Source organism: Cladophialophora psammophila (assembly GCF_000585535.1).
Source record: "Cladophialophora psammophila CBS 110553 chromosome Unknown aczJe-supercont1.9, whole genome shotgun sequence".
Lineage (NCBI taxonomy): Eukaryota > Fungi > Ascomycota > Eurotiomycetes > Chaetothyriales > Herpotrichiellaceae > Cladophialophora > Cladophialophora psammophila.
The window spans coordinates 679117-702806 of record NW_006912930.1 but is presented as its reverse complement, the minus strand read 5'-3'; the positions used below and the strand labels follow the sequence as shown (position 1 = coordinate 702806).

General features: G+C 50.9%; 10 protein-coding genes across 10 annotated transcripts; 3 read left to right on the top strand and 7 right to left on the bottom strand.

The window, feature by feature from the left end:
- Positions 1-284: 284 nt before the first annotated feature.
- A1O5_06439 (uncharacterized protein) lies at positions 285-2062 on the bottom strand (the record flags this gene model as incomplete). Its single annotated transcript, XM_007747033.1, has 3 exons — positions 285-1321; positions 1371-1502; positions 1552-2062. The coding sequence occupies 3 exons, from the start codon at positions 2060-2062 to the stop codon at positions 285-287; spliced, it is 1680 nt and encodes a 559-aa protein (XP_007745223.1).
- Positions 2063-3891: 1829 nt separating this feature from the next.
- A1O5_06438 (2-dehydropantoate 2-reductase) lies at positions 3892-5073 on the bottom strand (the record flags this gene model as incomplete). The annotated part of the gene is made up of 3 exons (XM_007747032.1): positions 3892-4077; positions 4167-4825; positions 4881-5073. The coding sequence occupies 3 exons, from the start codon at positions 5071-5073 to the stop codon at positions 3892-3894; spliced, it is 1038 nt and encodes a 345-aa protein (XP_007745222.1).
- A 374-nt stretch (positions 5074-5447) lies between these two features.
- A1O5_06437 (uncharacterized protein) lies at positions 5448-7656 on the top strand (the record flags this gene model as incomplete). The annotated part of the gene is made up of 3 exons (XM_007747031.1): positions 5448-5519; positions 5589-6608; positions 6664-7656. 3 exons carry the CDS (start codon positions 5448-5450, stop codon positions 7654-7656), a joined length of 2085 nt encoding a protein of 694 aa, XP_007745221.1.
- A 96-nt stretch (positions 7657-7752) lies between these two features.
- On the bottom strand, positions 7753-8767 carry A1O5_06436 (L-fuculose-phosphate aldolase; the record flags this gene model as incomplete). Its single annotated transcript, XM_007747030.1, has 3 exons — positions 7753-7827; positions 7883-8414; positions 8481-8767. The coding sequence occupies 3 exons, from the start codon at positions 8765-8767 to the stop codon at positions 7753-7755; spliced, it is 894 nt and encodes a 297-aa protein (XP_007745220.1).
- A 902-nt stretch (positions 8768-9669) lies between these two features.
- On the bottom strand, positions 9670-11281 carry A1O5_06435 (uncharacterized protein; the record flags this gene model as incomplete). Its single annotated transcript, XM_007747029.1, has 8 exons — positions 9670-9745; positions 9801-9877; positions 9986-10239; positions 10296-10421; positions 10457-10600; positions 10693-11030; positions 11093-11126; positions 11188-11281. 8 exons carry the CDS (start codon positions 11279-11281, stop codon positions 9670-9672), a joined length of 1143 nt encoding a protein of 380 aa, XP_007745219.1.
- A 1325-nt stretch (positions 11282-12606) lies between these two features.
- A1O5_06434 (uncharacterized protein) lies at positions 12607-12957 on the bottom strand (the record flags this gene model as incomplete). The annotated part of the gene is made up of 1 exon (XM_007747028.1): positions 12607-12957. The coding sequence occupies one exon, from the start codon at positions 12955-12957 to the stop codon at positions 12607-12609; it is 351 nt and encodes a 116-aa protein (XP_007745218.1).
- A 1419-nt stretch (positions 12958-14376) lies between these two features.
- On the top strand, positions 14377-16160 carry A1O5_06433 (monoamine oxidase; the record flags this gene model as incomplete). The annotated part of the gene is made up of 2 exons (XM_007747027.1): positions 14377-15042; positions 15078-16160. The coding sequence occupies 2 exons, from the start codon at positions 14377-14379 to the stop codon at positions 16158-16160; spliced, it is 1749 nt and encodes a 582-aa protein (XP_007745217.1).
- Positions 16161-17656: 1496 nt separating this feature from the next.
- On the top strand, positions 17657-18084 carry A1O5_06432 (uncharacterized protein; the record flags this gene model as incomplete). Its single annotated transcript, XM_007747026.1, has 2 exons — positions 17657-17923; positions 17977-18084. 2 exons carry the CDS (start codon positions 17657-17659, stop codon positions 18082-18084), a joined length of 375 nt encoding a protein of 124 aa, XP_007745216.1.
- A 2164-nt stretch (positions 18085-20248) lies between these two features.
- A1O5_06431 (uncharacterized protein) lies at positions 20249-21303 on the bottom strand (the record flags this gene model as incomplete). Its single annotated transcript, XM_007747025.1, has 2 exons — positions 20249-20262; positions 20319-21303. 2 exons carry the CDS (start codon positions 21301-21303, stop codon positions 20249-20251), a joined length of 999 nt encoding a protein of 332 aa, XP_007745215.1.
- Positions 21304-22078: 775 nt separating this feature from the next.
- On the bottom strand, positions 22079-23478 carry A1O5_06430 (uncharacterized protein; the record flags this gene model as incomplete). The annotated part of the gene is made up of 6 exons (XM_007747024.1): positions 22079-22350; positions 22409-22755; positions 22825-23019; positions 23069-23221; positions 23285-23348; positions 23406-23478. 6 exons carry the CDS (start codon positions 23476-23478, stop codon positions 22079-22081), a joined length of 1104 nt encoding a protein of 367 aa, XP_007745214.1.
- Positions 23479-23690: the final 212 nt, after the last annotated feature.

The following is a 23690-nucleotide window of genomic DNA, read 5'->3' as shown; positions in this document are numbered from 1 at the left end:
ACCAAGAAATGCACTTCATAAACGTCGATTTGGCAACATTCGTTGCTGTCTATTAACAGGGGCCATCGTCGCACCATCGCCCAAGGTGCCATCAGGATCTGGCACAAGTGATCGCTCAGATCACAGATGGGCACTCGATGTGACATGCGACTACAAAAATTAAGGAGGGTAGTAGAAAGTCAACGAAGCGGGATATTCAATTACAAATATTTCTGCGATGACTGCATTGCGCGGTAGCCATAGCTTACTCACGACGCGGTTACAAGCCTGCTTCACAGCACATACTAACCCCACAGCCATCTGTTGAACTTCCCCACCCTTGTCGTGGGCTCTGGCTCAACATATCCGTCATCCATGTCAACCTCAGTCCGACCTGCGTACAGAGGCACTTCTTTCGGAGGTACCATATGGGGACGCTTGATGACTTTGTAGCCCACGTAGATGACCACGAACAGGGCGAAGGAGAAATACGCGAAAATGAAGTTGGCCGTAGACCAGTTCCCTTTCGTGAAGACAGCAAATCCGTTTGTGAAGAAGATGATCAGGTAGAAGAAGAGAGAGACGATGGAGTAGTAGTACTGGTGACGTCGGAACCATGGTCGATCATCATCCGTGACCCCTTGAGCCTGCTGTGCTTGTCGAAACCGGATATAGATGAAGTGGAAGATGGAATAAATCAGAACATTCGAAGATCCGACGATATTGGTGATCCAAGTGAAGACGGTGAGAGAATTGTTCGATGCCGACATGTAGGAAATCAGAGTGATTAGCCAGACAACAAGCACACAGAATGTGGGAACACCTCTCCACGTGAAGAGGAAGAATTTGGGAGTTTTCCCATCGATTGCAAGCGCGTACAATGATCGGGTGGACGCGAAGAAAAGTTCGAGACCGCAAGACCAGGCGGAAGTGATGAGAACGGCATTGATGATGTGTGGGAGAACGGGAATTTTCAGTCGGGTGACACCAATCACGAAAGGCGAAGCTCCTGCACCCGGTTTTCCCGACGTGAGAGACGGATCATTGTGTGGAACAATGATACCGACGGCTAACACACCCAAGATGTAGAAAACCGCTAGTCGATAGATGACACGCTTGAAGACCGATGGCATGACGCGACGAGGAGCTCGAGCTTCGCCAGCGCAGAGGGCAATGTAATCGGGACCACCGAAAGCGTAAGCGGCCTGAATAAAGACAGACCAAAAGCCTAGGAAGTTACCCCAAGATCCCACTGCAATGTATGCGTTCATGGGTCCTGGATTGTTCCAGTACTGAAAGCCAAAGGCATGGTGTTGAGGATTGCCGCCAACCATGAGAATGACTGAAGTGCGTCAGCACAAAGCTCTATTTCGTTTTCATGTTGGACTTACAAGTCATTGTGACCAACCCCAAGATCAGCATGATCTTGAACAGAGAGAAATAGAACTCTCCTTCACCGTATATACGGACACCAAAGATGTTCATGACCAATAGAGACGTGGTGATGATTGCCACGTAGACAGCTGTAAAGTTCTTGTCAGCTGTGAATGCGCCTAGTAGTTAAGCACATACCGTTGCTGACCGAGTCCGTCCAGAAACCGAAGATGGCTGCAACGGCTGAGACCTCACCCGCGGTAGCCAGGGAGTTCGTGATGATGTACAGCCAACCAAGAGCAAAGCCCCAGGCTTCGTCGAGATAGGCGTGCGCAAAGACGACAAAGGACCCATCGACCGGTAGCCACACAACCATTTCGCCCATGGCATTGAATGTAGACCACACGAGAAGAGAATATATTGCGTACCCCAGGAAGAGACCCAGAGGTCCCGCTCTGGCGAGAGCTGAGCCTGTGCCGACGAACAAGCCTGTGCCAATGGCTCCGGATAGACCCATGAGCTGTATATGGCGGGGTCGCAGGCTTCGAACCGTCTTCTTTTCGCTCGCAATCACAATAACATTAGCATTCGGGGCATGAGTAAGGTTGTGGTAATCTGCTTGGTTGATTGAGACAACAGCTTCAAGAGTATCGACATCCTTGCTCTCAAGGGGCGCATCATGGCCTTTCGTCAATGTGACTTCGGCCATGATCCAGTTGAGGAATTGATGCTCCACAGAAAGGTCAATGAGGTCCAAGTCTGTACCGGATCGATGCAGGATCAACTGATGCCAACCGGACCAACCTATCTATATACACAGACAATTGACCCCCTTCCCCAGGAGTACGGTAGTGCCGATACATAATGAGGAACAGGGGGTCTATCCTTACCTAGTCTAGGTCTTATCAGACTGGCGTTGGCCCCGCCCGCGACACAGTGACGTGTAAAAATTGCCTGTAATGAGTGGTATCCTGGTTGTGGAACTTCAATTCAGAGTTTCCACGACCCTCCTTATCGGCTGGGGAATTCATATGCAGAAATCTTCCCCGGCTAACCCCATTTACGGCCATCTGCGGCTGCATAGATAATCTGGCCCCTGGCAATTGTGATAGGTCAGGTAAAGTAAGTAGACAGGGGTTCCAACGGGGGTCGCATGTTTCTGGATCTCCGTTAATCAGGTTGCAGGAGACTCTCCACATGTAGCAAAATTAGAGAGTAAATGGCCTAGAATGCCACCTTCAGGTCCAAGAACCTTCGGGCGTGTGGTGTCGATTGCAAGTTATGGGATGGAAAATAGAATGCGGCAAAAGGAGCAGGAACAGCTCTTCATAATTCCTCGCTGCGTAAGACTTTGTCTCCGGCTCCTTCGCGAAAGTGGCTCCGAGTGGTTTCAACCGCACCATCAAAAAGGTTACAGGATGATCTCTTTGCTCCGATGCGTATCGTTAGAGGGAGTCGACCCTCGGCTAGGTCTCAGCCTTTGGCCCTATGATAAGCGGAATGCCATCTACCAAGAACAAGACTGGATATGACACTGGACGAAGCCTATGCCCCCTGACATGCAAGATGGTATCGATGAGGAAAAGTTTGGGCAAGGGATACCACAGTCGAAGATCTGACAATGTGGCGACAAGCCATACCGAGAAGCTCGTGGCGCGTACCTCTGACACCTGTAATGAGATCCCCATTGACATTCCGATCGGTGGCCAGCGATGTCTTTGAATAGGCGCCAGAACAAATGCCCAGTCTTATACAGGGGTCGGCCGTGGACCTCATGATATTCCACGATATCTCACCATCGTTTTTTTTTTGGCTAAATCTCGACCAAAGATCCACTTGAATTCTGACTTCTACATAATACCTCACTGCATCACTCTTGATCACTGGAACTGATTGCTCCACTTTAAGCGGGCTTTTGGCTTCGAGCGCAAACCAACCTGTTTCATGCTCCAGTCGATGGGATGCCTATGTACCGTGAGTAAGTTGACTGAGGAGGCCGCAATTCGGTTCAACCAGAAGTCTCTTGTTGCCGACAAGGCAGATGAATCCGAATCGATTTAGGCTTCCTTCGTTCATTGAATCTCGGTCAAATAAGGAGAGAGAGTCGCACCGCAGAGACCATTTGGCTATATTGCCAACTCCATCACCACGTGTCTTGTTGCACTCTGAAATAAAATGCGATGTATTGAGAACTCTGAAGTTCTGTCATACCTATACGGCTGAGGCACTTTTCCATAGATTCTTTTCTAGTCTATTTGTGCTCTATTCCTATGCCACTCACTCGATTCTCTATGTCAATAGCATTAATAAGGTTTATCATTAGAAGATAACGGAACCCCTGAGAAGCATCTGTCTTAATACGCGCGTCAACCCTTTGTTTCTTTCCATGTGCGCAGTAGACGTGACCATTCATGAAACGGAACATCTTCTTTCCGTGGTTATGCTGTTCGCACTCTGCGACTAGTGGTCTGCAGAAAACCATTGGTCAGGTTGAAACGGTTCTATTCGCCTCTTGCACTGGACCAGACTAATTATCTTCTAGGATGATGTGTTGGTATGATCAAAAGGTGCAGGAATTGTGACCAGGCCTTTCTTCTCCTTAAGCTTCCACTGCAGCGATCTCAAGATATGGTAATACACAGTGAGAATGGGCATCGGCACTCCGCGAGAGGTCCCTTCGCGGACTGGTTCTCCGACAATGTTCTCGAATTCAATGAAGCGTCCCTATTATAGCATCGTCAGCTCGATGTACAAGCAAGAGGCACCGCGTGAATAGCCGTGGGAGAGGAGAGAGGGAACTTTGCCACACTTACCTTGCGGACGTCTACCTGCATGCTTGGTGGATTGTACATAGTAATAGGGTCCATGGTAATCATGAAGTCTACCAGATCGGCGGGAAGGTCATGGCCGAAAGCTTTGGCAGCGGCACGTATCTCTTCCATGGCAGGACGTGCCAGATTTTCTACCATTCCATCGGCTAGTTGAAGTCTTCCCGTATCAAGGTCGGTAATAGCACAGATGGAGTTCAGACATGCGTTATACAGCAGCTTCCTCCATCTCGTGAAACCAACGTCAGGCTGATATTCAGCAATGCACTTACCGCCAGCACCGTATATTGTGGTGAACTCTTGGGCTTCTAGGTCTTCCAGGGTAGGGTCCAACGTGGGATTTCGGAAAGCACCAACAAATAATTTGTCGCTGTCCTCGTGCAAGATTTCGCCCGAGGCAATTTCATGAGATCCACAGAAGCTGACTCCGGAGAGGATAACATTTTCAGGGAAGGCTGCCAGCAGCGGCTTTTCAATATTCAAGCCATTCTGAATGAGAACAACGACCGAGTATCCTGGCGTGACAGCAGGTCGTAGGAGATCCACCACCGTCGGCGGGACGTCCGGGTAGTTCTTCGTCGTGCAGATAACGTACTTGTAAGGCGTCAAGTCGTCGCGAGCGACGTTGGGGATGGCGTTGAGGACTGTACAGCAGCCCGGTCAGCCAACCACCCCGTCGACTGCCGTCGAGACACCTACTCTTGGTCGGCTTGAAACCCTTGACGATGCCGTGATCTACCGATCTGATGTCGAACCCTTTTCGGGATACCTCTTGGAAGTTTGAGCGGAGCACGGCCGTGACTGCAGCCCTTCCACCAACCTCAAGGTTGAGGGCTGAAATGGTGCCGATGCCGCCACAACCAATCAGGAGAGTGTTTGCCTTGGAAGCCATTGCTCGGGCTAGGTATTGCAGAGAGGGTCCAGCTCGGTGGTGTCGGATAAAAAAACAGAGTGTCGAGCCACCAGTTCGCACACGGGCGAGTAGATGTCTTGAACCCGGTCAAAGAACATGCTTAAGCACCTTTATGGGTTTAGACTTGCTGCATACGACGGAATGTTGGACGACGAAGCTGTCGGGCTGGAATGGGCAAAGGTGATATACCAAGTAAGAGTGCGGGATCCCAAAGAAGAAATTTCTACCGGTCACGCCGCCCCCACTTTCCTCTGCCACTTCCACCAGATTGGATTTGGCCTCAACTTCGAGCGAGACAAAACTGGGCACTGTTGCATGGCTCTCCCTGATTTTCTCAAACGGCAAATTCAGCCATGTTTCAAATGCCGTCCACTGGGAAAGGCTCTAGAGGAGGTCACAGTCGCTCATTTGGTGGCTGCGAGAACGTGAGTGCCGCATGTCCATGGCTTGACCGCCAGCCAAGTGAGTTGGTGTGTTTTGCTGACTGTCAAAAGTGTCGCCGACGCCATCTGAAGTGCGACGAGACTCGACCGTTCTGCCTCATCTGCGAGCGAGATGGACGTGAATGCGCCGGATATGTAAGGAACATCTTCTTCTGGCCCGATGACCGCGCCGCCGCAGACCGCATCCGGCGACATCTCTTCACCGACGCAGAGCAACGCGCCATGAGTGAGTCGCTCCTGGCCCTTACCCCGCAGGAAGATGCGGTGAGATTCCTGCAGGAGATCGACGCCGAGGGTGAGAATGTGTCTGAGACCTTGTCTGTGCCGTTCGAAGCTGCTCGGGGACCTTTCGGGGTGCTCCGATTCATCAAGCCGGTTGAACAGCAGCACCTCGTGAATGTCCCCGTCCCCATGCCATGCCCTGCTGATTGCACAGTTTCAGGCGAGAAGGATGTGCCAGACTCATTCGCTTGGGACTGTGACGTTCTCGACGACATCGCACCACCCGACTTAGACTCACAATACGGGTTGCCCCCTCTTGCCTCTGCAGATTCCGACTTCCCAGACCTGAGCAATTCAATGGGCGGGATCTGGACAGGGATAGATCCGGAGACTACGGCCCAAGATGATGAGATGGGTATGACTCCGACCCAGCTGCCACTTGTCACCTCCTTGAGCCCGGCGGTATCCACCAACTGTCTCCCCGAGGATGCGGCGTTTCTTCTCAACCACTACGTGAATTCCGTGATCGGCTTCATGACTCCCGTCAGAGGCACCAAATCCCCTTGGCACATCATCTTTTATACACATGCCAAAGAGACAGTGGCGACTTTGGCGCTGGGCCAAACCCCGGATTCTGCCAGCTTGAGTATCTTCTATGCCATTCTCTCTGTCAGCGCCTATAGGTCGAGGATCGCCTCAACAAGTCAAATTTGGCATGTTCAAGCGAACAAATACAAGGTGAAAGCATTGGAAAGCCTCAAACAGGCCATACGCGAGGCGTCCGCCGTACCCAAAAAATTCAAATATAAGTCTTTGTTGGTGGCATTACTTACCATGATTCAAGTCGCTGTAGGTCTCTACCATCCATTGTTCGAAGCAGAAATTTCTACTGACTCCGGGGAAGATTCTATCGGGCGCACCAGATCAGGCAGAGTACTATCTGTTCGACGCGGAGAAGCTGATTCGGTTGCGCGGCTTGACCAAACCCCAAAAGTCCCGAAGGGTTCGCCTGCTGCATCACTGTTACTCATACCTGCGGATCCTCTACGAAAGCACGTTTGTCCTGGCTTCTGAGAATAGTCAGCGGAACAGTGTCCTCCGAGCAGTTGAGCGGAGCAACTCGTGCATTGCCGACCAAGACAGCCCGACGTTCAAATTGGGCCGCTGGAGTCGACTGGAAGAGACCATGCGCGAGATCAAGAGCAAGGAATCTGGCGAAAATGATCTCCACCTAGAGAGACCGGGGCTGTGGTCTGCCTCCCTTTACCCCGACATCTTCGGACTTCCCGAGTCTTTCTTAGTCCTTTTGTCGCAGGCCATTCGCCTTGGCAACGAAAAGGATTGCGCCGAAGGGGACGCTGGTAATGCCGAACTCAGCTGGAGCGAATTCTGGAGCCGAGCGAGTTCATTGGAACGGTGCATCTTGCAATGGCAGGAGACTTACCAGATTGAGTTGGATCGGAATACTGGCACGTTACACCGCAATGTTGACGACAGCCGCTCTGCCTTGGGCCACCTTCTAGGAGCACTCAACCACGCGTTGTCTATCTACTTTTATAGAAGAGTCTACGACCTCGACGCTTCGATGCTACAAGGAAAGATCAGCCTCGTCAGAGACCATCTGCTGCAATATGACCAGCAAAATGCTGGCTTCGCACGCTACCATTCGGGCTTTATTTGGCCCGCCTTCATCGCCGCGTGCGAAGCTACTGACCCCGTGTTGCAGGCCTCGTTCTCCATGTGGTTCAAGCAGGGGATCGAAGAAACAGGATTGCCCTCCATGACCACAATGTTGGGGGTAGTGGAACAGGTCTGGGCCGCAAAGCGCACCGGAGCTCACAAACACAGCTGGCGAGAAGTACTGAGAAAAAACAACATCTGCCTTTTTTATTCATGATATGCTGATTTTACGACTACATGATATGGTTGAACTCAGGATTGGGTGGAAGGAGGCCGCTCCCCGTGACGGCCAATCCGGTCAATCGATAGTATTCTACTTCAGGAAAGCACCATCAGTGAGTTCTCTCTCCAACTCATAGTCGGGCTGGAATTCGACGTAAAGCGCCTCCTGGTCCCAAATGTCAGCGATGTCCTTCCTTTGCAGACCAAACCTCGAGGCTCACCGGGTCGCTGGTCATCTTGAAGGTGTACTCAGCTGCCTCTTTGTCTATGATCATCTTCTTCATTCCATTGGCGGCAGCAGCCTCGGTCTTGAGCTGAATTTCACAGCTTCTCTCCGCAAGGGTGAAGAGGTAGGCGGCCTCATCGACCGTCTGTCCGGCGGTCAACAAGCCATGATTGCGGAGGATCAAAAGCTTTCCATTTGGCCCAAGGCTGCTTGCAAGGCGGACACTCTCTGCCGGGTCCAACACGACCCCTCCGAATTCTGGGTAGACGGCCTGTGCCTCCCCATAGAACATGGCGGAATCTTGATTGATCATCTCGAGTGGTTGGGCAAAGGTTGACCAAGCTTTACCATTGACGGAATGGGCATGGCACGCTGCATTCACATGGGGATACATCCTGTGAATTGCGCCGTGGATCTGGAACCCTGCCGCGTTTGCCGGGCGTGATCGGTTGCCCCCAATGGCAGATCCGTTAGAGCCAAGAAGAATGAGGTCAGATACCTTGACTTGGGAGAAGTGCAGTCCCAGCCTGTTCTCAAAGTCAGCATCCGCCTGGGGGACGGCTGATGAGTAAAGTATTGCACGCAGGACTCACGGGTTCGTCCAAAAGCTGTCAGGGTGCTCTGGGTCTCGGAGCGAGATATGGCCACTCATACCCTCGGCGTAGCCCTTTCGGCCAAAGACTCTGAAAGCGCCCGCCATGTGCTCTAGCATCCACCGTCGCTTCTTATCCATTGATGTGAACGACGGGATACCTGCAATTGTCGCTCCTTGTGAAATGGCCTCGATGGCAGATTTTTGATTGTATGCTGGCGCTTCGGGTTGCGTGTTGGACCCATTTCGGGTGTCTTGAATAGTTCCAACTTCGGTTGTAGTCGACATAACGATGGAGATCGGACAACGTTTGGATCGATGAAATCAACGGGCCAATGGGCACGAAACTTTGATGTCTGCTGCCAGTTCGAGGCTGTAGGATGTGTTGCATAGGCCCTTATGTACACGTTGGATCCGGATTCGCCCCCAGTGAAGAAGGAATCAAGGATCGAGGGTCTAGGCGCACATTGGCTTTCTGTCTCTTTCTGTGAGCATGGGCATATCGCTTAATAGCCGGCCATGGCGATCCTGCATCAGCGTCTCTAATAGTTTCCTGATTTGAGAACGGCACCGAACCCGGCTAAATCGATCGAACAAGGGCGAGATCAAAACACGACCAAAGCATTGTTGAGGGTGGTAGCAGCTTGATCCTAGTCCGTATCCTCGATCAGGTTGGTTGTACGTCTTGTGACCTCTGATCTCCGGAACCACCTAATCCCATTGCGAGAGCGTAGAGTCGTCCCGTAATGCTCGTAGTAGCAATTTCCTGACGGTCCTGGAGCCCTCCTGCCCTTTGCTCGACTCGAAGTCTCTGCCCCAGTCGGTTATTGTAGGCCTCGCCGACGGCATGTCAAACGACGGATGGAAAGATCTGGGAGTGCAGGATCTCGTGCATGTTAACGTGAAAATCTCTAGGATTGAACATAATCCAGTATATCTCTTTTGTTTGATCGTCACGTTGTTCTAATGCTAAGCAAATGTAACTCGGCACCTTCCAGCGCTGAGGTGAACACTTGACGCCCGTGTCCGCCTGCCAAACAAACGACATCGACTCCTCAGCAATGGCATGCGCCGATCCATGTTGGCAACTGAGTACCGATGATTCTCTATCCGAGATGGGTCATGCTGGGAAGTGACTCGCGCCATATGCTCATGCTTCCTCCTTCAATGCAAGTTTGGGTTTCCAATCTCTACAGTTTGGACAATCTTCCGTTGCTTTGGAGAACAGAAAGATGGCCCTTCGTGATGTCGCGAATGGAATGGCAACTTGTCAATTGCGTGGTTAGCAGCGGACACAACAAACGTGCATGTCAAAACGTACCCGCAAAGCATCATAGTCTGCCTGAGTTCATCAAGCAAGATCTTGACGGCAAGATCCACACCTTTCTCGCCATTGTACTGTGGAAGACAAAAGTGAATCAGAACAGGCTCATATCCAGAGATCCAGGGAGGCCAGCTCATTGTTGTGGAGTGAAGGAGGCGAGCAAAGTGCTTCAAGCCACTCACAGCGAGACCCCAAATCACCACTCGGCCGATGAAGCAAAATTGAGCTCCCAGGGCAATCGCTTTGAATAAATCGGCCCCTCGCCTGATGCCACCATCAATGGCGATGGCAATCTTGCCTTCCGCGACAGGCGCACAGTCACGTAATGCATCCAATGTTGCCGGGACGCCGTCCAGTTGACGACCGCCGTGATTCGAAATGATAATCCCGTCGAGGCCGTGAGAAATGGCCATGGCCACGTCTTCGGGGGTGTAGACTATGACAGATTTTAGCATAGGCACGGAAAGTTATGGGAGGGAGGAGGTGGCTCACTCCCCTTGAGCCAGATTTCCATCTTTGTTTGGGCGCGAAGCCAGGGAATGGCCTTTTCCCACGTGATGCTCGGGTCTAGACTTGTTAGCCGCCCTATCTCGCAAAATGAGATACTATATAAATGGACTTGCCATAGTCTAGGCTGTTGGTGGTAATCAGACCATTGGTGTCGCTCTCAGTGGGACGACACCGGATGTTTGGAAATTCCAAGCCGGCAGGAAAAGAGAAGTTGTTCCGGGACTCATTGAGTCGTTTCCCCAGGATGGGGAGGTCGACACTGACGAAGATGGCGTGGTACCCAGCGCCTATGGGAAGAGCAAAGTCAGCGATCCAATTTTCTGAAAAGATGGGGGTCAGGGACCCAAGGCCACAACCGAAGCCTCGGGAGGATGCTCACGCTCAGCGCGACTGATCTGCTCTTTGGTTGCTTCGAGGTCTCGGACAAAGGTGATTTGCATAGCATGAGGATTGGAGCCTCCGGCTGCTTTGACCTCTTCCAGCCCCATGCTGGCATAAGACGACAAGCACATAGGGATGTTGTTTTTTGCCGCTGCTCGCGACGTTGCTAACTCGCCATCCGGATGGGCGAGTTTATGAGCGGCTGACGGAGCAAACCCTAGGGGAGCAGCGACTTGGACGCCAAAGATGGACGTTGTCATGTCGACACCGTCGACGTCACGCAGGACACGCGGGCGGAGCTTGTACCGGTTGTATGCATCTTCGTTGTCGCGGACCCTATGATCCCGTTTCCTGGTCAACATCTTGATACACGCTTCTCTGCGCTCTCATCTGCTCACGTAATCATCTCCCCGGCGCCTCCGTTGAAGTATTCTGTATTCGCAGTGAGCCATGGTCCGCCGGGGCCTATTACACGGTCCAACCCTTCACATACCCTTGCTTGCAAGCGTGACATTCTTCTGTCCTTCGACCAGGAGGTCAGCAATGGTCAAGACTTTAGGGTCTAAATCCGGTTGCCTGTTTGCCATCATGGACGTTGACTGAACGCAAGGGAACCAAGATCGGGATGGGGTGTGTGTCAATTGTGTCTGGAAAGAACAATATCATACAGTGGCCAGCTCGGTATCAAGGCTGCTTGTTACGTAACCACAGTCTGTGCCTGCAGTCAATATCTTTGCCATCCAGATTGTTCTGACATGGACGTTTGACAGGGATCCTTCCGGTGAGCCGACCCGGCGGCCGCTCTTCAGCAGACGTGAATCGCCAATTGTATCCTGATTGAGGAACCCACGATTCGAGAACGGTAAGTTTCCCACGTCACGTGACGCTCCTGGTCGAATCCTTTCGCGGGACAGACTCGTCGTGCCCATCATAGGGCGGGCGCCATCAACGCCAACGGGAGACCTTAGATAGTAATCTGGTAAAGCTTGCTCGGCTTGATCATTGACTCGGTGAAGGTCTAGAGCCTTTTGCTTGGCATACATTGTAGGCAAGGTGTTCGTCCTGGTTTGTTTCTGTCGTAAGGTATGTTGACGACCGCGTTATAGGAACGTTATGGGAAGGTCTCAGAGACGCCTGTCTGGCCATTCTTGACCAAGTCCGCCGTCGTTGTAACAGGCTAGGAGTGGTGAGAGGATTTAGGAGAGACCTTCTGTTTTCAGGCCAATCTTCATATAATAAACAGCCAGTGTCACACGCAGGTGCTGGGTGGGAACGTGTGCCAGGGGAGATCTGGCGGTTAGGGTACTGGGTAGTGATGAGCGGACGGAAGGTGTGCCGACGACTATTTGGCCTTCTCTCCCTACTCCTCCCCTCCTCTTTCTCTCCTCCTTCAGAGACAGCACACCAACAAACAGATAGCTACCTTAGCTAGCCCCACTAGCCATTGATTGAGCTATTACAGCCAATTTCTTGCCCTTGCGGCGCTCCTCTTCCTTATGCGAGATACGACAGCCAGGAGCGCTCTCACACAGAATATAGCGAAACAGATAGGCAGACCAATCCGTGCAAATGCAGAACCTGACTTGTCCAACATGGTCATAGATACTTCGAGACGGCGCGCAATAGCAGTAAAACTCGGGTTGATGATTGGCGATAGTAATCATTTTCTTTCCTGCATTTGTCTCTACAGGCTCGCTCGTCTAACGGGAACTTCACCCATTATCATAGTCTTGGTGACCATGTATTCATTGATGCCGAGTTTTCCTTCCTCTCTCCCCATTCCAACATGCTTCATGCCGCCGAGCCTGAGGTACATTGTTAATCTGGGACTCAATAACAGGCCGGCTTCAGGATAAGCGACTTACGGCACACACTTGAATCTAACACAGGTCCCGAGTGGATTGCGACCATACTAATCTGGCAGTTGTGCTGCCACGCGATATGCTCTTGCTAAGTCGTTCGTCATGATATAGGACGCTAGACCAACATCGGTGTCGTTGCTTCTTGCAATCACATCATCCTCATTGAAAAACCTGAACAGCGCGGCGACACGTCCAAATATCTCCTCGTGAGCAATCTTCATGCTCTGATTTGCATCGGTCAGAATGGTTGGTTCAAAGGAATTTCCTGTCGCAGCCTTGTCAGAACTCGGTGAGACAACAACCATCGTAAACCTCATAGCTGGGCCACTGCCATGCTTTCCGCCGAGTAGAATCTTAGCCTTCTTATCCACTGCATCTCGGATATGCTGTTCCACCTCCATGCTGGCTCGGGCCAATGCGGAACTTCACCACTGCAACAAGCTTGTTGCTGAATGTATCACAGACCTTCTGGTGGATAAATATTTGATTCACTGATACGCAGGTCTGACTGGTCACCTTTAATTGCAAATAAACAGACACGATACTGCCAGGGCAAGGTCTGCATCATCAAAGACCAGAAATGACGCCTTGCCACCAAGCTCGAGTCCTGGTTTCTTGAGAAAGCTACCGGCTGCTCCGAAAGAATCTTTCCCACTCTAGTCGACCCTGTGAAGGAGATTTTTCGAATGATATCGGATTCGCACACGGCCAATCCAAGCTCTGGTGTACCCTCCAAAACCGTGATCAAGTTGAAAGCTCCTGCGGGAACTCCTACACGCTCTGCCAGCACTGCAAGAGCGTTGGCCGAGAAGGGAGTGGCCCCATCAGATTTGACAATCGCCGTACATCCAGCAGCCAGGGCTGGGGCGACTTTGCGCGCCACCATACACAATGGGAAATTCTATGAAGTAATCATGCCGCAGACTCCCACCGGTTCTCGGACCACACTGATCCTTGCCCAAGCATCGCCATGGGGAATGATGTCGCCGTAAATTCGGGGACCCTCCTCTGCATACCACTCAATGAAGCCAGCAAAAAAACATGACCTCACCTTTGGCATGCGTTTAGGACTTGCCGATTTCCAGGGCAATGATAGTCGCCAGGTCTTGCTTGTTCGCGATGACAATCTCATACCATTTCCTCAACGCTCGGCATTATTGACGTCCGGAGAGCATTCTCCATGATTTCATCGCCTTTTGTGCTGCCACGATGGTTTTGTTCAAATCTGCTGTGGTTGATTCTAGACAGCTCCTAATCTTGGTATTGCATGCCGGATCTTGCATTGGTCGTTAGCCGCGTCCCCGCGACCCAGGACGAAGTGGCTTACCATAGACGTCAAACACTTTCCCTCCCCGAAAAGAAATCCATTTTCCATCAATATACGCCTTCTCAACGAAGAGACTTGGATCTTGAAGTTTGGGGGCCATTCTTCACTTTCATCCCGGATATGCGGTTGGCTCTCGGTCAGAATAGTAGAAGACTGTTGGTGATACGCCTCGGACGTAGACACCATGCCCTTGTGCATGTTGGATACTAGTAGGACGATACCGTAAGACCCAGCGGGCCCCGAACGAAGCGATTCCGGAGGATCAGTTTCTATCAGAAACCCTTCCCGAGCTCTCGCCGCTGTGGGCTTCCTGATCAGCTCTCCTTGGCCCACGTTTACAAAAGAGGAAGCTTTCACCGGGCGGACAAAGCCGACCTCATGTGAGGCCATCAGAGTATCTACAAGTCGAGCACACGAACATGATAAATATGTTGTGTCTTGCATATGCTTAGCAAGCTCTCAAGGCACAGCAGCCCAAGAAGATTGTCGCATCATGGTCTCTCCCGTGAAATTCATCGACATCGGTAACAGTGAATCGGCATACTATGCTCCAGGCACGATCTCCGGCGGTCGAGATTTGATCCATATCGCTGGACAGCCCGGCACAACCAAAAACAACATTTGCCCTGCCGATTATGAAAGTCAGATTCACCTCGCTCTACTCAACATCCATCGTATCATTGTAGCCGCAGGCGCATCGGTTTCGGACATCCTCAAGTTAACAATCTACATTGTCAACTACGACCCCAACCGGCGTCTACACACCAAACTTCTTCAACGCTTCTACAATGGTCATCGACCTGCGATGGCCCTGGTCCCTGTGGCGCAGCTGGCGGTGCCCGAGTGGTTAGTCGAGATCGATGCCGTGCTGGCAAAGCCATCTCCGCTTGCCTTGAATCAGTTGTCACCAACTTCTGCAGAGTCAGTCGATGTTATTGTCATCGGAGCTGGCCTCGCTGGTTTGACCGCCGCCCGCGATGTGGTGAACGCCGGGCACTCGGTCCTTCTATTAGAAGCTCGTGACCGAGTCGGCGGCCGTACCTGGAGTCAGCCACTTCCGGACGGAATGAGCGTCATTGATCTGGGAGCAGCATGGATCAACGATACAAACCAGAGCCGTATGGCGGCCTTGGCTCGCTCCACGGGAGCCGAATTAATTGTGCAGAACACAACATCTAAAGAGTTGAGTTGCAGTTTCCCAAGCATATTAGGGATGATCTTGCTCGTATCCGAGACACCGTGCACCGAGATTCCGCGACTCTTTCGGTCACTAGCCACGAGGATGCCCGCTCGGCCGAGCTGGACTCGATGACTTTCCTCGCTTACCTGAAGAAGCTTGGAGCCGGTGAAGCCGCCACCAACACAGCCGCAGTCTGGTCTCGAGCAATGCTCGGCCAGGAGCCCAGCAGGATCTCGGCGCTTTTCTTCCTCCACTACTGCGCAGCGGGTGGTGGTCTGTACACTATGCGTTCCGATGCCAAGGATGGAGGCCAGTACTTGCGCGTGCGTCAAGGAACTCAACACTTTTCGAAAAAGATGGCCGCAGGCCTTCCGTGCGGTACACTTCATCTCGAATCCCCTGTCGCATCGATCCAGCAAGAGGGTCCACAGTCGATTCTCGTTACCACGTCAAACAACAACCGGGTGTACAGAGCCAAAAAGGTCATCTCGGCTGTCCCACCGGGGATCGTCAAGAAGATTGCGTTCCACCCTCCCCTGCCACCTGGCAAGAGGCTTTTGCTCGATTCTTACAAATATGGCTATTACCAAAAAGTCATGGTTCTTTTCAAGTCTGCCTTCTGGGTCAAACTAGGCTCCTGTGGTCTGGTACAATCTTTCATCGGCCCTGTTTCGATCATCCGCGACTCGTGCATCCCGGCCGATGGAAAATTCGTTCTGACTTTATTCCTCTCTGGCGATGCCGGCGAAGGCTGGTCCCAGCTAGCTACGGTCGAAGAAAAGAAGGAAGCACTGCTGAGTCAACTTGGAGCCATTTTCCAAGATCGTGAATTGGTTGACCGTGAGTACGTCGACATGATCGGCCACCAGTGGAACGATGAGGCATGGAGTGGTTATGGATGTCCAAGCTCTTCAACAGCTCCGGGCGTGTTGAGCGAAGTAGGTAGCTGGCTGAAGGCCAGCGTAGGCGATGTCCATTTTGTCGGCACCGAGACGAGCGACGTCTGGAGAGGCTACATGGAAGGCGCTGTCAGGAGTGGAGAGCGCGGAGCCGTAGAAGTCCTGGCCGGTCTCCGAGGACCTGTACCCAAACTTTGAAGAGTTATATTTGATCGACTTTGCCGTCCTTGTCATTCCCCACCCTGGAGTGGTCAGTGTTTAATGCATCTAAAAAGATATATCTGGATGGTTCAGCGCATGGATTTCAATTTGTTTAAATTCAGTCATCACTACCTCGGTATGTTCGTCGGCGAGACGATAAGAACTCATTCCTTGCGTGGCCGTGGCACGAAGAGCGGCGCTTGATTCATTCCGCATGGCATCTTCATTCCCCACCCCATCCTATCGTGTTCTCTCGAACCCCGTGATCCTTTCCGTAAAGTACCTCAGCCTTATTGAGCAATCTTGCAGAATTTGTTTCGGAGTAGAAATAGATAATCGCTCAGCAAACGTAGGTACTCTCGCCGACGCTAAGTCTAACACGCTCTTGTCGGCCTCTTATTTCCAGGTTGCGCCTTCTTTCTGGCTCTTCTCAACGTCGTCCACAGGCTGGTTTTCGGTACCCCAGCTGTCGATAATTATTAATACAATACTAGTACTGGCTGCTGTTAGATGCATCGCAAGTATTATAATACTTCTTAGCATTGCTCTTGGCGATAAAAGTAAGGGGTAGGAGTTAATTTTAGAGTCTAAAACCAAGAAAACTAATACACGTTGGTCCTTGGTTGGTCCTAATCTAGAAATCACGTGCTCTGCTTACTCCCATAGGTTGCTGCCAAGAATATTATATAATACCGATCCAACCTAATACAATGCTAGTACGGTATCGAACTTGTGGATTCTGTATCGAAATCCACCCTGGGTCCACAATGTTGACCTATAACCAGGATAATCCGCGATATCTAAAGGCGGACTCCCTTGCATGCGAGGGAAAATACATGCTCTATTTTAGACCTCGGCGACAGAACCATTCCCCTCTAAAGCTAAGTTAGCAGAAACTATCAAAAGTGCCTAGCCAGATGTCACAAGGCGTGTACATCGGTGGGGGTCCGTCCGACTGTGACTGAAACACGTCTGAAGGATGTACAGCCGTTGCGTTGAATATTTCATCTCCAATGTCCAACACAGCCATGGATCGCGACACCCGCCGGCTTAGATATGAGATCTTTCAATTCATTCTTGAGAACTGCCGTCCACCTACCGTTCAAGATCTTGTAGTTCGTGTCTCGCGTGACGAATCTCAGGTCACGCAGAGCCTTCGCCAGCTTCATGACCTCCATCATATAAAGCTGTACGACCAGGACGTGCCGACACCAACTCCAATAGCAATGGCACACCCGTTCTCGCATTTGTGAGTGTGCCGGCAGAAGCACTGCAAGGCTCAAGCATCTGATAATGAAGTAGGCCCACACCATATGTCGTTGTAAGAGTCTCAATCCAAAGATACCTGAGTAGCTGGCAACCGAGTATGAACGAATTTTTTCTCACTTTGAGCGCGGTAGGTCCATGCGGGAAAACTTTGGTGGGCGAATTGCGCCTGGTGTGCCTTCGGTCTTGCTGCTATGCTGTCACCAGGAGAGGTCAAGGTCAAAGTCATGACTCCTTCTAACGGAGAGCACTTGACATTCGAGTTCGCCGAGGGGAACATCACCAAAGCAATCAGTGAAGGGGAGGAAGCGCCGCTGCAGAAGTACTATACCGTATTCTCTGCGCCTCCATCCCAGTGGTGGACAGATGTTCGTTTTGCTTGCGGCGGGATTCAAATCTGCACATCTGAGCTCGAAGCCCAAAACTTCCATGCCAAACACGGTTTACACTATGGCGATGTGATCAGCCTGGATAAACTCTGGGAACTATCAAAGGTAGCCCGGAACTAACAATTGACGCTGAGCTTAGTTTGCTAAGAATGATGCAGGCGTGGTATTCTGACAAGGCCACCTATGACTACGAGCGCAAGACTCCGCAGGAGGCAAAGAAGTTGTTCGAGGATTTGGGCCTAGATTTGCGGTATTGGATAAGTTGAATGTGTCTGAAGGCCTAGGGAGGATATCGATGTCTGCAAATTGAAGTTGGGTTTGAGTGGAGAAGACTCGAGAGCCCATCGACTTGAAAGGGGTCGAAATTTCTGTTGCAGGATCTAGTAAGCCGAGATGACAGTCGGCAAGCTCGACGAATAGAGCACTCTAAACGTCGAACTTCTTTCCAACGAACTTCTCACTCGATGTCCACAGTTTTTCTGTGTCTTCTTCGCCGGTCGTATTATCTACAGACTGAAATTCTGCAATCGTTAAGATAGGCCCCAGATGCGACCTCGATTTCCGGGGAGAGCGCGGCAATCAACGTAGTCGAGCAGCCTTGTTGGAGGTCCTTGAAGCGAATTTCCTGCGAGCCATGCACAGTGAAATTGATGCATTTCAGTAAGGTGGCAGTAGTATGGCTAAATTGTGGACCGGAGCGGTCACAACTCACATCTGGCTACTTTATATAGATCTTCTACCAGCTTCTGGTCCATACGTCGCCCAAACGGCGACATGATGCCTAGATTTGCTCACAATGTTAGAGGCATGAGACCATGCGCAGGACGTAGCCACTGAAGGAGTCATGTCGGAATATCACGACTGTAATTCTTCAGAGTGAGTCACGAACATGATGAAAAGGGGAAACAAAGACTCACCTCCTGAGTGCAGCGTGTAACTGAGAACGCCGCGAGGCTTCAGCGGTGGGGCGAGAGCACGCGTGAACAGAATGTTTGCGGCTTTCGATTGTCTGTAGCCAAACCACGGCTTCTATGTTTTACCGTCCTATTCAAACCGTCAACGTCAGCCCCCAGAACATCATTTGGGCATCCTGGAAGCCGAGTGATTTTGGAGGCTCCGTCTCGCACAGAAGTCCCGCTTGCTAGATCAAACGTGACGGTGTGTACCAGAACTGCACTGTTGACCTTCTTGATCTCCGCAACGACTAGCCCCAGGCGGGTTGCTTGACAGTTGACTAGCACAAGCAGACGAGGCGATGATTTGCTGGCGAGAGACAAAGCTGTTTCAGCTCCAAGCCCTCCTTTGCTGGCTTCGGTAATCACGACTTTCCCAGTGTTAGTATGCTGCCGATTTTGAGGATATGTCGACAGTACATACAGTAGCATCCATCTGCACGAGAGCATAACGCCTTTGTTTCATGTAGTTTCGAAACCGAAAGTGGAGATTTTCACAAATAGGATCGGCGTAATCGTGACCCGTCTGTTCGGGCTCTTAGTAGAGTGGAATTTTCTGGTTTTCCATTCCTTTGTCATTAATTAGTTCCAAGATTCAGGGACCGTGTATCAATTTGGGGAGCCAATTCAGTGTCAAAGACTTCAGTCTAGGTAGAAATTGCATGAATTGCCTATATCCCGTAGGAGTAATAGGTTGGCTAATGAAAGTAAGCTGGAGATAAGAACCTTATTATTGTCAGGAACCGGCCGAACCACGGCCGTAGCGGCTATATATTAGTATCAGACAGTTAGGACAAATCCTAATCATAGTCGCAGTCACCGGTACTTGAGGGCTTGAAGTCTGGGGTCTGTTGATTTGAGTCAACAAGCCGCGTCGCCGACTCCGTCGAGTCCATCAAGATTTACTGTGGGAAACGAATCGGCAGATGGTCTGATAAGCCACTTCCCGTACCTCCGGTGCAGTAAGGCTGTTACCTTGATTTCTTGTTGGATACAAGTTCTGAGTATTGATTGATTGAGAGAAAGAGGAATTCTATCTAGTGACGATGATATTTCCCTATATTGGGGCTCCGCCCTAATCAGCTAGACTAGCGAAAGCGCCGGCCAATTGGCCCACAAAATAGTGACTGAGCCGATGGGTCTGAGAACAGAGACAAATTTGTGGGATGAATAACACGTTTCGGCACACTCTCCCTCCAGGGGCTAGGCCAAAGCATTGCCAGCCTTTTCGAACAACCGAGCAGCTTCTGGAGTTGCTCATCCACAGATACTCGGAATAGAGGCGCGGAAAAAGATAGCCTCTCCAGTTGGATCGTGAAAATTGCAGGAGACCTTCGCCACGACACTGGTTTTCTCGCCTGTGTTTTCTTATGCCTAGGTTGCATTTGGAGTCGGCCTGCCCTAGACGCGTCTGGACAAATATTGTCGCACAAGCCATCTTTTCACCCGTTTCCGACCCTGGGCGCGGATGGTCTGCCTATGGCTTCACCACTAACCGGACGTCAGTTTCACAAGAACGAACAAAACCTCTGTCTTGCACGACTTACTGCCAACGATCTCTTCCCATATTTCGTCCATATAAAACAAGGATGAAATATGACCTCCGGGCACAAGTTTGAGCTTGGCAGACCTGTAATTCTCCACGAGCCAGTTGTTCGCGCTCCCGCCGATCTGATCGGCCTTTGAGCCCACGACTAGCAGAGGCTTCGACGCGTGTTGGTCATCAAGCTCTTTGGGCTCGAAACCCCAGTCGGAGTGGATCACGTCAGAGACTTCCATGAACCCGTCCCAGTTCCGGCAACACTTAATTATACCCCGGGCCATTTGGTCCAAGAAAGCATCTTCAGTCACACAACTCTTTTCCAGCCATTGACTGAAGGTCGACCTTTCTTCCTCATCCATGTTGTGGATTAGCGTTTGCTGGAGGAAAGCTTTCGCGCCGCCGAAGGTCTTTAACTTAGATCCGACGGCAAAGCGAAAAAGCCATTGTAGAAAGTGGCAAGGGAGCACTTGTGTCGGCGGTCCAAAGGAGAACCAGTTCTGCCAGCTCAGTGTCTTCGCATAGTCTTTCTGGTACTTGAGAGGCGAGAAGCCGCTTAACAAGACGCACCCCACAATTTTGCGACCGGGAGGAAACAAGTCATATGGCGCTCCATACAGCATTTGTGCCTGGACTGTGCCATATGATCCACCCGAAACGTAGAGAGTGTCAAATTCATTTGTGGGATATAGGTGCGACAATAAGGCAATCATGTCCCTCGCTAGCGAGACGTGGTAGGGCACTTTCTTATCGCGTGTGCTAGAATTTCCCATACCCGGGAGAGTTGGCGCTATCCAGTACACTCCAAGCTCGCGACACGGCGCAGGGACATTTGGTGCGGTGCCAACGCTCATGATGCCGGTGAAGAAGAGAACAACCGTTCGGGACGTTGCGGGGCCATTGTGGGCATATGCCAATTGTCTGTTTCCTGGTAACTTGAGGATATGCTCCCCCTCTCCCTTTGCTTTGTCATAGACATCAATTGCTGCCATTGCCTTCCAATTTTTGAGGACTTGGCAGATGTGAATTTTTATCGGTCGAACTTGGTGGTGACGAGTTCTTAATCGAATGCCAACTTTTATAGGCCGTTGTGGACAATACAGAAAGCAGAACTCTTTCGGTGGTGCCTGGAAGCCAAGAGCGTAACGACAGCTAGGCCCAGACCTGGCTAGGCTCGCCACTAGCCCCCCAGCCAGGCAGAAGGATTCCCGAGCTGGCTAGTAGCCTCCTTATTATTTTCCTAGTATAGTAGTAATTAGGCTGACTGTCCCCTGAGTTCCCCATTGGAACATATTATATCCCGCCGTTGAGTTAGGATGTGAAATGTACATTAAATACCGCACGCTGAGGTAAGATAGTCCGAAGTGAAGTATTCTCAATAAATTTCAAATACAAGTGTTCTGCACGTTGGATGAGCAGTGCTGGAACGAGTAGAAGAATTGAGGAGTGCTAAAGAGTTAAAGTACTTGCGTCCTCGCCAACATCAGCGTTCTGTCTTTGGAACTGGCTCGGCCGAATTAACTATGTGGACCATTGACATGCTGGAGCACAGGGCTAAAGAACATTCGTGTAAGCGCGCCGCAATAAACCCTGCTGCCTACAACGCATCAAGCGTCTTCGGCACCATTGACGACAAGCTACAAATATTCGCCACAACTGCGTTCCAAACTCTTCCTACGCTCGCTGAGTACCATGATTGGCTTTACTCCGTACTTGATTTGTTAAGGATAGATGCCCTCTTCCAATCCTGTCAATGCTAAATGCTGTTCATTCTGACTTAGCGTCAATACCGTTGGGTTTGAAGACCACTTTGTTGACCTCTGCGCGCTCGAAGCGCCGCAAAGCATCCACACACGAGTCATCCAATCCTGGCAAGACAAGATCTATGAATCTCATCTTCTCTATCTTGTCTTTGTTACGTATCAGGGCTTGCAAGGCTTCACCAAATACGTATCTTGCTGGACATCGACCGAACTGGATGTGAATATTCTTGTTGTAGCAGTCTGCGGCCGTGAATGGGAGCTCGCCGTTGTGTACCCCTATTGCCAGTGTCAGAGATAATGGATTGCAATGGGGATAACGAGATCGACAACGTACCTACGGAGCTTATCTTGCCTCCTGGGCAAATAATATCATAAGCAGTTTTGAGAGCAGGACTGAGACCGACCACTTCAATGACTGCATGGGCTCCGTTTCCGTCAGTGAGCCTCATCACTTCTTTGACAACATCTACCGCCTTGAAGTTGAGTGGGATGCAGCCTAGATCTTTCGCACGCCGCAGGCGGTCAGGGACCGAGTCTATAGCGAAAATTCGGGCAGGTTTGTATTCGAGTGCGCATATAATTGAACACAGCGCGACCGGACCACAACCTATCACTACCACGGTCATGTCCTTCCACTGGTCACTTGGAGTTTCCCGAAAAGCATTTCTCGCACCGTTGAATCTAGCATGTCATCTCGTCAACCAGGTCCAGTTTCCGAAAAGAAAAATGAAAGGGGGAATCTGTGCTTACCCGGTTGGGAATATATCAGTCATCAAGATCAGCAGCTCCCCGAGATCTCCTTCTTGCGGAGTGTGAAACAGAGTAGAGTCCGCCAACGGCACTCTGAAATACTGAGCTTGTGACCCGTCCAGAGCGACTGATCCAAACGACTTGCATTTCACGCATCGACCGGTGATGCCCCTCTTGCAATGGAAACACTCGCCGCTGTAACTATTCAGTGGTTGAAATTCAACAAGTGAAGCGCAGTGCTAACCAACTGATCGTGAACGGCGCAATCACTTTATCGCCCTTCACGAAGCTTCTAACCTCGCTACCAACCTCATGGACGATGCCCATGCCTTCGTGCCCGCACACATAACCAGGTTGCATGTTGATCTTTGAGTGTCCTCGGTAACGATGCAACTCGCTTTGGTATATCTCATCATTAGAGACGGCAGACATAATAACAAATGAGAGGAGACGGCATTACCTTCCACATAGAGCTGCCGAGGTAGTCTTCACCACAACATCGGTAGGGTCTATTACGTGAGGGACTAAATGGAGGTCATTAGCGGCGGCTTGCCAGAAAACAGAGGCTATTGTCAACGAACTTGGTCGGTCTTCCAACCTTACATCATATGGGCCATGAAAAATGAGTGCTTTCATTGTTGCAGAAGCAGCCATTGTGACGATTTGGGAGGTCGATAAACGGCGAGGCTGGCTCCCCTTTTGGCAGATATAAATCGAACCGCCGCGATCTTTGCGACAGCCGAACAAGGTTTTTTGATCGAATTGATGCGTTTAGCAATAATACGCTTCCAATATCTCATGAAAATCCCTTCGCCCACATGTGATGACTGATGCAAGGTCAATCTCCCCTTTTACTCGTTGGAGAG